We start from the raw sequence: 14,452 nt of genomic DNA on the forward strand, positions 1-14,452 counted from the left end.
TCTTTTCAGGATCTTTTCATGACTGTGGAGGCTAGCATGCCTCCCCATCCCCACCAATGTGCACAGTATCTGACCACAATAGGGGAAAGAAAGAAGAGCCTTCACTGTGTCAAGCATTGAAGGAATGGAAGAGAAAGGAAGGAAGGAAGGAAAAAGGAAAAGGAGAGGGAAAGGAAAAAGAGGGAAGGAAAGGGAAAAGGAGAGCGGAAGGAAGAAAAGAAAGACAAGATTCTGAGGAATTTGGTGTGGGGTGTGGCCTGAGATTCTAGATTTCTCACAAGTTAGTAGGTGAAACCATTGTTGCTCATGCACAGATTACACTGAGTAGCAAGGCTCTTGATAACTGGGCTGCTGAATTCTGGGAGCAACTGAAGAACTGTTGGGTGTTCCATCTGACCTAAGTAGTCACTCCATTCCAGTCCACTCTATACTGTTTGTCCCATCAGTCCCAAAATGAGAAGTCTGCCTTTCACACATTGCATTTTACTACATATTTCCAGGCAGAGTTAAAATGTGGGCATAAATGGGACAAGTTAGAGAAATATGCTAACATAGCTCAGGAGAGCTTAACATTATGCAAGTTCATCCTCAAAATTGCCATCCAAATTACTACCAAAAAAATATTTCTACAGGTTTGCAAAGAAGTTGATCAGAGGAAGAATTAAAAGAAATATTAATGTGTCAAATAAATTATTAGGCTGGCTTTTCTGGCTCAGAAAATTTTTGTCAAATTCATACATGAAAAACCTTCATGAGAACAAATTCTATAAAGTACTTTAAATATGCCCAAGATTTTTAAAACATAATTATTCTCATTGTTTGACAATATTTGGGTTGAAATAGACCAAGTTTTGTCCTATCAGTTACTGAATACACTATTCAGTGTTCTATCCCTTAAGCAAGCCAATATGCCCTAGTTTTCTTTGGGAAAATAACAACATACAAGAAACCAGGAATTGTGTATAAGATGTTATAAGCTCAAAAAGTCTGTTGAATATAATAAATAGCCACCATGGTTGGGCCCCAAAACATGAGGATGAAGCCAAGACCCTCATGGTTGCCTGAATTTCAGCAGTGGGCTAAAGCCCCTACAGAGGTGAGTTGTCTAGAAAGTATTATGTTCTGATCCCTTAGAATTTTCTCTTAATTTTGAACTGTTGACACTGTACCTTTGCTTCTGGTAAACATGGTCCAAACACCTCCAACAAAAGTCTCTCTTCTTTTACTGCTTTTTCAAAGTCTGCAAAAGATATCTTGCCATCGTTGTCATAATCCTAGAGAGGAAGGTGAATTCTCGATAAATGATGGTTTTTAATTTTGCATAGAAAATAACACGTTGCCAAGTAAAACTATTCGTTTGCAATTCTGCGGGCACTACTTATTTATCAAGGCTACTTACTTCATTCCTGTAAATCTGTTTGTAATACCTGGTCTTACAGGTATTAATACCTGGCTGAATGTTTGTGTCCCTCCCGCCTCCCAAATTCACATGTTAAGGCCCGCAGTGTGATGATTTTGGAGGTGGGCTCTTTGGGAGGTAATTAGGTTTGGATGTCTTGAAGGTGGAGCCCCCAAGATAAAATTAGTGTCCCTTTAAGTGGAGAGAGACCAGAGTTCCCTCTTTCTGCCATGTGAGGACACACTGAAGTGGTAGCTGTCTATAAGCTGGGAAGAGAGCCCTCACCATGGAAGTGAGTGAGGTACGCCTTAGCTTGGATTTCCTAGTCTCATGACTTTTTAAACAATTTTATTTTTAAGTAATCTCTACATCCAACACAACTCTCGAACTTACAACCGTGAGATCAAGAGTTACACACTCTACCAACTGAGCCAGCCAGATGCCCCCCAGTCTCAGGATTTTAGGAAATAAGTTCCTGTTAAAGTCACCCAGTTTGGTATTCTGTTATAGCAGTCCAAGTGGACTAAGACACCTGAGTTACCTTAGATGTATAAAATATAGCCCTGTCCCTAAAGACTTATACTCTAATCGGTGGAATAAGACAAAAAAATTAGAGGACATGTATTATCATATTGCTACTTTTGTGATAAAAACAGTGCCATAGGGCAAAGATTTTCAAGTTTAATTTATAGTAATTTAAGTAGAGCTCATTCTTCAAAGGACCTCTGACTTGGGAGCCCATTGTGTTTAGGATAAAAGTGAACTTGCTCAGGTAAGGAGCAAGGCACTGAGAGCAGTAACAGTTCAGGATGGACTAGAATCATGAGAAGATGCTTGCAGACCACTGGGAGGTCTTTCAAGATGGTTGAGATGGCCTTTAGGTAGCTGGAGAGGTGTGGGGAGGAAATGCAGAAGAATGGCTTACCCTGAACTCTGACAATATGAAGGAGTGTACGTCAGGATGACAGACCTGTCTGGAGCATTATTGACAGGGACTATGGGAGACTAAACATGGGGAGACCATGTAGGTAGATTATAAATGCCTTTAACTATTTAATTGAATTTGGGTTTGATTTGATGAACTCTCATTTTTTCACTTCTGGGCATGGCTGATTCAGGGTTACTGAGAGTCTAACTTAGACATTTGAATAATTATCAGAAAAAACTCACTCCATAATACCCTCCACCTGGCTATGGGTATTAAGGAGGGCACATGTTGTAATGAGCACTGGGTGTTATACACAACTAAGGAATCGTTGACTACTGTATCAAAAACAAATGACGAACTATATGTTGGCTAACGCAACACAGTAAAAAAAAAAGAAAGGAAAAAATCTCAATCCATGATATTTCCTTTCAAAAAAGAAGGGAGTGCATTTAGTACTGGCAACACACTATCTCTCAAGAAGTCTGCCCTCAGCCTTAGCAGCAGCTGGTCAGAGTATTTCTAATGGAAGAAGATAATGTGGAGCCTGTGTTAGTTGAATGTGAGACTCAGCCACCCCCATCATCTCTTTCCTTCCTGATCAGCAGAATAATGGATGTGAGCTGGATCCAGGGTGCCTTAGAGTCACACATTTTCACCGGTATCCAGGATACGGTCATAGTAAGAAAGGAGAGAAATTACTATGTCCGTAATAAAGTGGTACTATTTGTTTCATTGAGAGAATTCTGTGCCCCATTTTCTAGTGTGACCTTGGGTAAACCTAATTGTACTTCAGTTTTCTCATCTGTAAAATAGAGATCATAATTTCTACTACATAGGGTTGTTTTGAGGTTAAAGTGAGTTCATATATTAAAGTTCTGTGAGGGATCTGGCATATAGTCAGTATACACCATTAGGGACAACTATTTTAACTATTATGTTATCTTGTTATAATGAGTGTTTTGATGGATTGGAGGGTGAGGGCTGTGAAGACCGATGAGAGTAGCATCTATTTTACACAAATCGAATCTGTGCACTACCACTGACACATTAATGAAGTTTCACTGATAGTAAAATATTTTAAACTAACATTCATGCTGTGCAGTGATGCATTTAATCACCCAGCCATTCCCTAAGTATTTACTGAGCACCCACTATCAGCCAGGCACTGTTCTAAGCAATGGATAGAGCAGAAAACAAACAAAAATCTGCTGCCCTCATAAAGGTTACTATCACTATGAAGGAAAATAAATCATTTCTTTGTCTTTAGCTTTCTCCAACATCTGCTTGATTGGATATAATAAGTTACAGGTTTTTATTCTTACCATTTTCTTCAGTGTTATATCTACCAACTCTTTTATTCCCTCATCAGTCTCTTCTTCAGATGACTGTTGGTGTAGACTGTTCTTCAACATGTCAAATATCTCTTCTCGAGAAATGTAACCATCACCATTCAAATAGTAAACTTCAAAACAGACTGTCCAAAGCACAAGTAGTTTAAAGATTTGGAAAAGAACAGTTAAAATATCACTAGTCTTCTCTTCAGTTATTTCAATATATAGTTTTAAAAATATATATATATACAATTTATTTGCAGTCTACAATTATTGGTCCATATGATAGAGATTTTAAAATAAAGCACCCTTTATTATACTTCCTTCCATGTTATTAAATCCCTCTTGGGATGTGGATTTTGGAATTGAGAGTTTAAAAATGTTATGAAACCTGAGACCATGAAATTCCTAAAAGAGAACATAGGAACAAAGCTCCTTCACATGAGTCTTGGTAATGATTTCATGACTATGACACCAAAAGCACAAACAATAAAATAAAAAACAAACAAAGGGGACTACATCAAACTAGAAAGCTTCTGCATAGTAAAACAAAGCATCAAGAAATGAAAAGACAACCTGTGGAATGGGAAAAAAAATACTTGCAAAACTGTATCAGATAAGGTGTTAATATCGCAAAAATATAAAGAATTCCTACAATTCAATAGCAAAACAAAACAAAACAAAAAAAAACCCCAAAACCAACCCGATTAAAAAGTGGGTAAAGGACTTCAATAGACAGTCTTCCAAAGAAGATAAATGGAAAGCCAAGAGGTACAAGAAGAGATGCTCAATATCACTAGTCATTAGGGAAATCCCAATTAAAACCACAATGAGATATCACCTCATGCCTGTGAGAACAGCCATCATAAAAAAAAAAGGGCAGGGGAGAGAGAGATAACTCCTGTGGGGATGTGGAGAAAAGGGAATCCCAGTTTACTGTTAGTGGGATTATAAACTGGTGCAGCGACTCTGGAACATCATATGGAGGATCCTCAAAAAATTGAAAATAGAACTACTGTATTCTCCAGCAATTCTACTTCTGGGAATATATCCAAAGGTAATGGAAACACTAACTCAAAAAGATACCTGCACCCCAATGTTCATAGCAGCATTATGTACAATAGCCAAGGTTTGGAAACAATCTAAGTTTCTAAAGATCAATGAGGGAATCCTATAATTTTCAACAACACAGAATGGACCTTGAGGGTAGTATGCTAAGTAAAATAATTAAGACAGGGAAAGACAATACGATCTTCCTTATATGTGGAATAAAAAAAAAAAAACAAAACAAAGAAACAAAAAATCTGACAATAAGCTCAGAAAAGGAGATCAGCCTTGAGGTGATTAGAGGTAAGAGGGTTGAGGGAGAGGGAATTAGAGGAAGATGGTCAAAAGGTACAAACTTCCAGCATAAGTTAAATAAGTACTAGGGAAATAGCGTACAACATGATGACTAGAGCTAACACTGATGTATGATATAGAGAAAAGTTGTTAAGAGAGTGAATCCTTAGAGTTCTCATCATAAGAATTTTTCCCTTTATTCTTGTCTTCTTCTTATGTCTATATGAGAAAACATGTTAGCTGAACCCATTGTGGTAATAATTTCACAATATATGTAAATCAAACCAATCTGTATTGCCTTGAATTTATACAGGGATGTATATCAATTATTTCTCAATAAAAGCAGAGAAATAAAAGAATTTCGGCAGGGGGGAGTGATTGACAAAGATGCAGGTTCCTTTCATGTGTACCTAGATTGGAGAGGAAACAGTTTGCAGATAGGATATCAGAATGAACTTTGTAAGGAACATTTGATATTAAGTCTTCATAATTAAAAAACAGAACTCCACACTGATAAAGCACAAAGAGTCCAGATTCCTTGGTCGTAGCAGCTCAGGAAATGCTATTTTAAAATGTTGCACAGGGGGCGCCTGGGTGGCTCAGGGGGGTTAAAGCCTCTGCCTTCAGCTCAGGTCATGATCTCAGGGTCCTGGGATTGAGCTGCATAGGGCTCTCTGCTCAGGAGGGAGCCTGCTCCCATTGCCCTCTGCCTGCCTCTCTGCCTACTTGTGATCTCTGTTTGTCTGTCAAATAAATAAATAAAATTGTACTTTAAAATGTTTCACAGGTAAAACTGTATTATAAAATGTTCCCTAGGTGAAACTGATGTAGCCAGTTGAAACCATTCCTCAATCCATGCTAGAGAATCAGTACTAAAGGTACTTTACAACTAACTATTTTATTTTATATTATTATTATATTTTTTAAAGATTTTATTTATTTATTTGTCAGAGAGAGGGAGAGAGAACGAGCACAGGCAGACAGAATGGCAGGCAGAGGCAGAGGGAGAAGCAGGCTCCCTGATGAGCAAGGAGCCTGATGCGGGACTCGATCCCAGGACGCTGGGATCATGACCTGAGCCGAAGTCAGCCGCTCAACCAACTGAGCCACCCAAGCGTCCCACAACTAACTATTTTAAAATGCAGCTCACTGAAAATTTACATACCTAAGATTTTGCCATCTGTCTTGGCATTTATGAAGTATATTTAAATACATTACCTTAATTGGTAACTTCTTGTTTCTGGAATACTTTGAAATCAACGAGCTTAATTTAGGTACTTAAAACTATTTAAAAACAAAAAACAAGCAAACAAAAAACCTATTTAAAAACAAATACCTTCTATATTCAAAGAGATACAGTCAATTCCAACTTGTACATATTAATAGTCATTTTCCTCTTCTCTGTCCCCACTGTTATTTCTAGATAACTTCAACAATCTCCTAAAAGACTCCCCTGCCTCCATCCAATATTTCATTATTTATTATAGTTGATTGACAATTGTCCTCCTAGGGAGTGTTGGGGAGAGGAAACTGATCCTTTTTGCTAAGATTCAACCTTAATGATATATATTCAACTTACCTTATTAGCCCCACATCTCAACATCAATTTTCCCACCTGAACTAGCTCAGTTAGACACCCATGCTTTTATTCATACTGTTCCTACTGTCTGGCATGGTCTTCTTTCTAGTTTCTTTCTGCTCAAGGTTTACAAGAACCAACTGAAAGGATAGTTACTCTGTGACAGTGTCTTCTGTTCCACCAAATCCATTAGAAAGGAACTTTCTCATCACTCCCATATAGTATGTTGAAAATACATAGATTTCTAAGTAATCACATTATATTGTGGTTATTAGTTTATATTTGTATTATATGACCCAGAACTGAGCATCTCCGGTAGTAGAATGAGTTCATGGGTCTTAGGTAAAACACGAGTAAAAGAAGAATTTCATAGACTTCAAAAAAATGTGATTGCAACTGCAATAAAGGAGATATGTATAAATGTTTTCTAAGTAAACTCTACACTCAATATGGGGCTCAAACTCAACCCAGAAATCAAGAGTTGTATGCTCTACTGACTGAGCCAGCCAGGTGCCTCTGGAGATAAATATTTAAGCCTATGGTCATTGAATACATATATACATGTGTACACATACATGTATGTGTGTGTATCTCCATATTGTGATTTTCTTACATGAAGTATAAAAACTAAGTACAAACTTCATCATATCACTGACAGAACATTTTTTTCAATATATTTGGGTAGTGAGTCTGTCATCCCCTTGGAGCCTGCCATCTCCGCTATCCAAAAGGATCACTCTTTCCTTGGAGAGTGATTTCCATGACTCCTCCATTCACTCATGCCACAGAGGACCTTCCTCAGGTGCTAAGTATACAGTAGAGAAGGAGCTTTTGTAATCTAGTTAAATGTTTCAGCAAAAACAATAGAACCAGGTATAAAATTCAGGAGTATCAGATTAGCTGTGTCTTTCTGTTGAGTTTCTTCAATCCCTAGCATACATGCAGGACAACCCTGTAAGTAGTAGTATTTTCCCCCAAGTTAACATATCCTGAAATGTAAGTGAAACATTTTAGGAAAAGGGATTAGAGGAGGAAAATTCTTTGACAGTGTGATACTATTCACTCATGTATAATTGCTTTCAGTGTCACCGCCATTTTCCCTATGTATCACAAGAATCTACATCCATGAATGACAACTTAGCTTTTTATTTCTCAGTGAGATTTTTGTTTAAGAAAACTGCAAAAAACCTAAGTGGCAACTATCTTTAAATTTATCTCCATGAAAAATTAGGCTGGAGAAAAGGGGGAATAAAGCCCCACAGGGTCACCTGGCTGACTCAGTGGGGCATGTGACTCTTGGTCTGGGGATTGTGGTTCAAGCTCCATGCTGGGTGTAGAGATTACTTAAAATAAAGTTTTCAGAAAGAAACCCCACAGAATGTTGTATGTCAACTTCACCTCAACAAAAATAATTAAGAAAAGACCCCCACAAAACAAAGAAACAAAAAAATCATAAATGTCAGAGAAAGTTGGTGGTTTTTAAAAATGTTGCTGTCGTTTAAAAAATGTGTATTTAGGGGCGCCTGGGTGGCTCAGTGGGTTAAAGCCTCTGCCTTCAGCTCGGGTCATGATCCCAGGGTCCTGGGATAGAGCCCTGCATCGGCCTCTCTTCTCTGCAGGGAGCCTGCTTCCTCCTCTCTCTCTCTCTCTCTCTGCCTGCCTCTCTGCCTACTTGTGATCTCTGTCTGTCAAATAAATAAAAAAAACTAAAAAAAAAAAGTGTATTTAATTAGGGATCTTCTTTTCCACATCCCAAATCCAAATTCAAGTGGAGGAACAAGGGACAAAGATTTGCTTACTGATTCAGAACAACACAGCCTTTTCTTAAGCAATTTGACACTTCAAGCAATTGTTCCCTTGAAGAGTGCCATTTAAAATTGTTCCAATTTCTTTCCTGGGATCCTCCCCCAAAACCTGGCCCCAGGGGTATAAAACATAGAAAATATACACACACCATTGGTATAGGTGAAGTGAGGTCAGAGCTAGTTATTTTTAGGCAACACTGTGAATGGGGAAATTTTTGTCTTTGGAATTCCTAACATTCCGGTCCTATAGGAAATTCCTGTAATCCTTCTCCCTGTGGGCGTTCTTTGTCCTCAACCTTCTTCCCTCTCTTCACTCATCCACACAAATTCTAACACTAGAGTATTGATGTCTGATGGTTAATGTGCATTTTATCTTGTTTTGTGTCAATCCCTCCCATTTATTTTCTTTGATCAAGAGACAAGGAACCGCCTCACTGTCACTTATGCGCTGTCACTTATCAAGACCCATTTCCTGCTGAGCCGACAGGCAGCCACAAAAACATTGACTAACGTTGCTGGCTGATTAGAGTTGGCAAACTCTAGTTGAAAAACAAGTTGACTGGGGCGCCTGGGTGGCTCAGTGGGTTGGGCCTCTGCCTTCAGCTCGGGTCGTGATCTCAGGGTCCTGGGATCGAGTCCCGCATCAGGCTCTCTGCTCGGTGGGGAGCCTGCTTCCCCTTCTCTCTCTGCCTGCCTCTCTGCCTACTTGTGATCTCCCTCTCTCTGTCAAATAAATTAAAAAAATAAAATCTTTAAAAAAAAAAAAAAAAGAGAAAGAAAAACAAGTTGACTTGCTGGTCTTGGCCTGGGCCTTAAGCCAAAGAGTGGTCGTGCTGACATTTAGGCATTATAGAGCCAGTGAAGGAAATGTTTGGGGTTCCTGGGACTAGAGACTCTCCCATGAAATAGGCTACCCATTTCATACTTTGATTTTTTTTTAAACTGCCATGAGCTATTTTTGAAAGATTGCTACAGAGAACATGGATTTCATATTTTTTTTTTAAAGATTTTATTTATTTATCTGACAGACAGAGATCACAAGCAGATAGAGAGGCAGGCAGAGAGAGAGAGGGAAGCAGGCTCCCTGCTGAGCAGAGAGCCCGATGTGGGACTCGATCCCAGGACCCTGAGATCATGACCTGAGCCTAAGGCAGCGGCTTAACCCACTGAGCCACCCAGGCGCCCCGGATTTCATATTTTTAAAAAATGTTTAAGCATTCATTAAATACAAAATTGACAATGTATATTATTACTAAGTCAGTAATCACATATAGAAATCTTACACTTAAGCTTTTCTTCAAAAGTCCCTCGAAGAAACACTGATAATCCTTTAACCCACTCTTTCGCATTTATGCAGTTATCATTGTCTTTGTCAAATGCAAAAAATACTGAAAGAAAAACACCGTAGAAGTATATTGTAATTTATAGCTATTTTATAATTCATAAGTATGTATATCTGGAAAGGTTTTTAAAACTTTCTTCCAAAATAAAAACAAAAAAACACACTGAGAAACTTTTCTCCCAAATTGAGGGGAAAAAAAGGTTTTGGCATAGTCTTTCTTAAAAGAATCAAAATTATTGGAAATATGTTCCTTCCAGATTTTTATAGAAAGAAAAAAATTAATTCTCCTCCATGATCAATGATGAACTTCACTTGTGATGTTTTGTACAGTTACTATGAGCCAAGAAGAGCAACAGTGGAGCTAATCAAGATGAGGATAATTTTTATTCTAAAAAGAGTGGCAGGGGCGCCTGGGTGGCTCAGTTGAGCAGCTGGCTCTTGATTTTTGACTCAGGTCATGATCTCAGGGTCCTGGGATCGAGCCCCATATCAGCTTCATGTTCAGTGGGGAGTCTGCTTGAGTATCTCTCTTTCCTCTCCCTCTGTACTTCTCCCAGCTCGTGCTCTGTCTCTCTCTTGTGTTTCTCTCTAAAATATATAAATAAGTCTGTAAAAAATTAATAAATAAAAAGAGTAGCAAAGGGGAAACCTGGCTAGCTGAGTTGGCTAGCATGTGACTCTTGATCTTGCCGTCATGAATTCAAACCCACACTGAATGTAGAGATTACTTTTTTTTTTTAGAAGATTTTATTTATTTATTTGACAGAGAGAGAGAGAGAGAGAGAGAGAGATCACAAGTAGGCAGAGAGGCAGAGGGGGAGGAGGAAGGAGGCAGAAAGCAGAAAGCCTGAGCAGAAAGCCTGATGCAGGGCTTGATCCCAAGACTCTGGGATCATGACCTGAGCTGAAGGCAGAGGCTTAACCCACTGAGCCACCCAGATGCCCCTAGAGATTACTTTAAAAAATAATAATAATATAAATTAAAATGCATTTAAAAAGAGTGGCAAAATTCTGTTCTAAATATAACAGAATTTATATTTAAATATATAATACCTAAAGATAAATTACTAAAATAACATACTATTTTTAAAATTACTAGAGAAATCTTAGTATGCTATAGAAAGTAAAGTGTTATTGACTCTTTTAGGGGTGATGCTAATTATTTTTATTATGATTATGGTCTCAAGGTACATACCTAGGTCAAACTTACCAAATTGAATATGAAAAATTTGCTAGTGAAACTAGATCACATTAAGTAATTTTCAATTTTAAATATAAGATCTTGTCTTTTATTTTTTTCAGTATAATGAGTAATTATCATTTTTTGTACTGATACAGTTTTTTTTTAAATATTTTACTTATTTATTTGAGAGAGAGAAAGTGAGACAGTGCATGAGAGGGGAGAGGGTCAGAGGGAGAAGCAGACTTCCTATAGAGCATGGAGCCCAATGCGGGACTCGATCCCAGGACTCCAGGATCATGACCTGAGCCAAAGGCAGTTGCTTAACCAATTGAACCACCCAGGCACCCCACTGATTCAGTATTTTTTTATTTTAAAGATTTTATTTATTTATTTGACAGAGAGAGACACAGCAAGAGAGGAAACACAGGTGGGGGGAGTGAGAGTTAGAAGCAGACTTCCCGCCGAGCAGGGAGCCCTATGCAGGGCTTAATCTGAGGCCCCTGGGATCATGACCTAAGCCGAAGGCAGACGCTTAATGACTGAGCCACCCAAGCATCCCCTGATACAGTATTTTTAAGAAGAGAAAAAAGTCATTTAATAGTTTACATGTCTATAGCATATGAATCCAAAGACATCATGAATAAAAAGCCATATGCTTAATTAAAAAAAAAATACCTGTCAGCTTATTTAGTTCATTGCTGGTTATTTCTCAAAGTGGTACAGCTATAAGATAAGAAATTCTGATTTTTTTATTAAAAAAAAAAAACATCGTATAATCAAATCAACCTTTGTTTTGTCTTACCACAATTAAGTCTTTCTAGTTTGGCATTGAAAAATTCAAGAGACTCCTGTGTGGCTTAGTCAGCTGAGCACCCAACTCTTGATTTTGGCTCAGGTCATGATCTGGGGATTGTGGGACCAACCCCCAAGCTCCTGGAGGGGCTTTGTGCTCAGTGATGGGTTTCTGCTGAGCATAGAATCTGCTTGTCTCTTTCCCTTTCCTCTGCCCCTCCCCCCAACATGCATGATCCTGCTAAATAAATAAATAAATCTATCTTTTTAAAAAAATTCAGAGTCTTTGATGACAACAGAATACATATGTATATAAAAATAAATTTGGCATCTATAAATTTGTCATTACAAATATATATTTGCCACAGAGTAATATGTACAGCGTATATATTGCCATCTCGGCTTGGCCCATTTCAGTTGCTTAAGACTCTTACCCCTGTTCATTAGCATATCATCAGTCATTCCAAATATGTTGTGTAGGATCACTCGAAATGCGTTACGGTCTAGTCCGAAGTTATTAAGTCTTACGTTAGCTCTTTCCACCAAGCTGTGAAAAAGTCGTAGGAGACACTCTACTTCACTTTTTTTGACTGCAAAATAAAAATACAAATAAATACAGCTTAGACTTAGTCCTTGAGTACTCCAGTCTAAAACAAACTATTTTACTAAGCAGCTCTTTTGTCCCTGTGCTGCTAGATGCTCTAGCGATTAGAAAGTATAACATGACTTGTTACTTGAGAGCTTACTTTCTGGGAGTCACCCAGAAGTCTCATAAGAGAGTGTGTAAATGAAAAATTATGTAATACTAACACTCACCATTATATATATATGCATAGTATTTATACGGGAAGGAATGTGTTGAGGGAAATACAACAGAGAATTCCAGGGAGAGAAAACATGGGTAAAGGAAAGTCGTAGAACTGCTGTCAGGTTTGAACATGCTTTACTGGGAGCACAGCAAGTTGAGAAGTGAAAATACAAGATTGAAGAGGATGGGTTAATGGCAGAGGGCCTTGAAATCCTAGTCAGAAAATTAACATTTACAGTTGACTTGAACCACATACGTTCAAACTGTGGGTCCACTTAAATGTAACTTAAAAAAATAAACATAGTACAGTGCTGTAAAAGTATTTTCTGTTATGATTTTCTTTCTTTCTTTCTTTCTTTCTTTCTTTCTTTCTTTCTTTCTTTCTTTCTTTCTTTCTTTCTTTGAGAGAGAGAGATTGGGGAGGGGTTGAGAGGGAAAGAATCTTAAGTCTCCATGCCCAGAGCCCAATCTCATGACCCTGTGATCATGACCTGACCTGAAATCAAGAGTTGAATGCTCAACCAACTGAGCCACCAAGATGCCCCATTCTCTTATGACTTTCTTAATAACATTTTACTTACTTTATGCATGTAGTATATAATACATAAAATATATGAAATATGTTAATTGACTTTATAAGCAAGGTCAGTAATAGGCTATTGGTAGTTAAGGTCTTGGGGAGTCAAACATGGATTTTCAACTGTATGGGTATTAGTGCTTTTATCCTCCAGGTTGTTCAACCATCAGCTGCATTTTACTGGAGCAATGATTTTTCTCATGGACCATCTTTGGACCATCTATAAGAGAGAATCAACCCCCTCTCCATTGTTTGTTTAATCCAGAGTCCCATGTCTTGCCCCAGAACTACCAAGTCAGGATCTCTAACATCAGGCACACGAATTAGCTTTTATTTTTTATTTAAGAGTTTTATTTATTAGGGCTTCTGGGTGGCTCAGTTGTTTAAGTGTCTGCCTACAGCTCAGGGGGTCCTGGGATTGAGCCCCACATCAGGCTCACCGCTCAGTGGGAGTCTGCTTCTCCCTCTCCCCCTGCCACTCTCACTGCTTGTGCTCTCTGTCAAATAAATAAACTCTTTTTTAAAAAGTTTTGTTTATTTGAGAGAGAGAGAGAGAGAGAGAGAGAGAGCAGGGAGGAGGAACAAAGGGAGTGGGAGGAGCAGACTCCCCACTGAGCAGGGGGCCCAACACAGGGCTCCAACCCAGGACCCCAGGATCATGACTTGAGCCAAAGGCAGATGCTTCACTCATTGAGCCACCCACGCTTCCTGGAATTAGCTTTTAAAGAAGAGCTGGGTTGATTCTTCTAGGACCTAAGGGTTGAGAAGTGGTTTAGGAAAATTCATGTAGCAAAATTATATTTAAGGGGAAAACTGGAAGCATAGAAGCCAGGCTTGGAGTGATAGGGCTTTGGTTAGGGAGGTGGAAATAAGGTCAGAGACTGGGAAAGGGCCTGAGAAGTTAGAGAAAATCAGTAGGACTTGGTGACTAGTTTTCAAATAGAAATTTCCAATATTCATACGCCTAGATTTCAGTCTAGACTTAGGAAAAGGGTATTTTTTAAAGAAGTGCGTGGGTATTCTAATGCATAGTCAGGACTTAGAATTAAGGAATTAGACTTAGTGGGTAGGGGGTACAAAAGTGCCTAGATTCCCCTTCATTTCTTACCTAAACAGGGGACTTAGACAAGTCATATAGCTTCTTTATGGTCAGAGTCCTCACCTATAAAACTGGGTATTGTTCTAGATGATCTTTGAGATTCTTTTAGTTCCTGAAAACCCAATTCTATGAATCAAAGATTATTTGAAAGAACCAGAAAAGCTAGGAAGGAAAGCTGGTTATTATTTCTTTTCTATTCTCCAACCCCTGCCTCCTGCTTTCTTTTTATAGAGAAGGTGGGGAGAAATTTTAGATGCTGTCTGAGATG

General features: G+C 38.4%; 1 protein-coding gene across 3 annotated transcripts in view; it reads right to left on the reverse strand.

The window, feature by feature from the left end:
* LOC125080982 (EF-hand calcium-binding domain-containing protein 1-like) overlaps positions 1-14,452 on the reverse strand; it is a 28,422-nt gene that overhangs the window by 4,181 nt on the left and 9,789 nt on the right. For 2 of the 3 annotated variants that reach the window (XM_047695268.1, XM_047695267.1), the window contains exons 2-5: positions 12,135-12,290; positions 9,667-9,771; positions 3,650-3,801; positions 1,170-1,274 (exon numbers count right to left, since the gene is read on the reverse strand). In XM_047695268.1, coding sequence (XP_047551224.1) covers positions 1,170-1,274; positions 3,650-3,801; positions 9,667-9,771; positions 12,135-12,290 — 518 coding nt within the window. The remainder of the gene's footprint in view (positions 1-1,169; positions 1,275-3,649; positions 3,802-9,666; positions 9,772-12,134; positions 12,291-14,452) is intronic. The other variant, XM_047695269.1, reaches the window with a different exon arrangement.

Source organism: Lutra lutra, chromosome 11 (genome assembly GCF_902655055.1).
Source record: "Lutra lutra chromosome 11, mLutLut1.2, whole genome shotgun sequence".
NCBI lineage: Eukaryota > Metazoa > Chordata > Mammalia > Carnivora > Mustelidae > Lutra > Lutra lutra.